The sequence below is a fragment of the Echinops telfairi genome, unplaced genomic scaffold, assembly GCF_000313985.2.
Source record: "Echinops telfairi isolate 266 unplaced genomic scaffold, ASM31398v2 ScPeMD7_7457;HRSCAF=8495, whole genome shotgun sequence".
NCBI lineage: Eukaryota > Metazoa > Chordata > Mammalia > Afrosoricida > Tenrecidae > Echinops > Echinops telfairi.
Window position 1 is genome coordinate 44,033,919 of NW_022111357.1, and position 1,722 is coordinate 44,035,640.

General features: G+C 50.8%; 1 protein-coding gene across 1 annotated transcript in view; it reads left to right on the forward strand.

The window, feature by feature from the left end:
* Positions 1–736: 736 nt before the first annotated feature.
* Positions 737–1,722, forward strand: part of ANKRD65 (ankyrin repeat domain 65) — a 6,778-nt gene continuing 5,792 nt past the window's right edge. Inside the window, exon 1 of the mRNA XM_013005336.2 lies at positions 737–758. Within this exon, the coding sequence (XP_012860790.1) occupies positions 737–758 (22 nt within the window). The remainder of the gene's footprint in view (positions 759–1,722) is intronic.

Below are 1,722 nucleotides of genomic sequence, written 5' to 3' on the forward strand. Positions count from 1 at the left end.
TTTTTTTTTTTAATGGATCATAGTTGGAAAGGGTTTGTGGAAACAATTCTACTTGACGTGAATGGAATGTGGAATGATATATGTATTCAATCCCAACTGGTAAAAAAGAGATGAACAGAGGTGGTGGTTGTACCACATTAGGAATATTTCAGGCCCACTGAGCTTACTTACAAGTCTGATAACGGTGGTCTGCCTATCACCCCCTCTCAGGGGGACGGACAATAGAAAAGCAGGTGAAGGGAGACATGAAAAAATAATAATTGATCAATTATCATGGGTCGATGAGGGGGGAAAATGAGAAGCTGATACCAAGGACTCAAATAGATAAAAAATGTTTTGAAAATGATGATGGCAACAAATGTACAAATGTGCTTGATACAATGGATGGATGGATGGATTGTGATAAGAGTTGTACGCGCCCCAATAAAATGATTACTCATGCAGTTTCCACGTTTCCATTATGTCCCATCTATTACCCCCAAACAAAACATTTAAACTCCCCTTTGCAAGTGTTCTTGGATCAAGAGTTCCAATAGAGAAGAATCCTGTGGTAGGGCCTTTCTAAGCTCCAACCTCTCTTTAGACTTAGGACCTTCCTCCGTTCTTTGGACAGTCATTCCCTGAGCTCCTACTTGTGCACCAGGCTCTGTTCTAGTGCCTGTGGACTCCACGGTGAATGAGGAGGGAGGGCAAAGGCTTCTTCCCTGGAGAGGCACAGCTTTGTGCCGGAGTCCGGATGCCGTCGCTTGTATCCACAGGTGAGCTGCAGGTGACCGCAACCTTCAGGAAGGCCCTGTGATCCCTCCAGAACGTGGCAAGACCGGCAGCCTTAGGAGGAGCTGCTCATCCATCTGATCACCACTGATCTATCTCCAGGGGGGCTGCTCCAGGGGGTTCTCTGGGCTGCCTGATTGAGATGAGTCAGAGTCTGCCACCCTCTCCTTGACCCAGGTCCAGCTGCAGACTCCCCAGAACTTCCCAGGGCAATGTGGAAGTGGCCCCTTGGCACAGGCCGCCTCATTAGTGCCCTGTGGGTTGCCCATCCTGGGGAGCAGACACCAGGGCTCGGCGGTTTGTGGATGTGGTCAACCTCAGCATCTACCCTGAGCTGTGTGGCTCTTTACCAGCTGGTCGGACACGAAGATGGTTTTGGTTGAACTGTGTCTCTCAAATTCATGTTCAAGTCCTACCCCCCAAACCCAACCCCACTGCCGAGGAGTTGATTGCGACTCCTAGGGACGCTAGAGGTCAGAGGAGGCCTGTAAATCTGACCACGGTGAGAGGTTGATTGATGTCATGAGGTTGGCAGATGTCAGGAGCTCATACCTGGTGTCGACAGAAACACAGCTGTTGTCTCATCAACTGACGCAAAGCGGCCCCAGGTGCATGGAAAAGTCAGCACTGCTGGCCTCATGTCATCCTCTCAACTGCCAGCATGCTTGAGCACACGACTGACTGCATGGGCACCGGGTCCACCCCTCTCAGGAAGGGTTGCCTTGGCTCCCCGCTGGCCCTGCTATTCACCAAGCCTTTTGTCCTCCAGCGATTGCGCCCTCAAAGCAAGGCAACCAGACAATGCTCAGTTGTGGTCCGGACGGTTTTCCCTGGGAAAATTTCAGGAGCAGATCACTCGGCTTTTCTCGCTAGTCCTTCTTAGCCTGGAAGTTCTCCCGAAGCCTGACCCCATGGCTGACTGCTGGTATTGGAAATGCTGGTTGCATA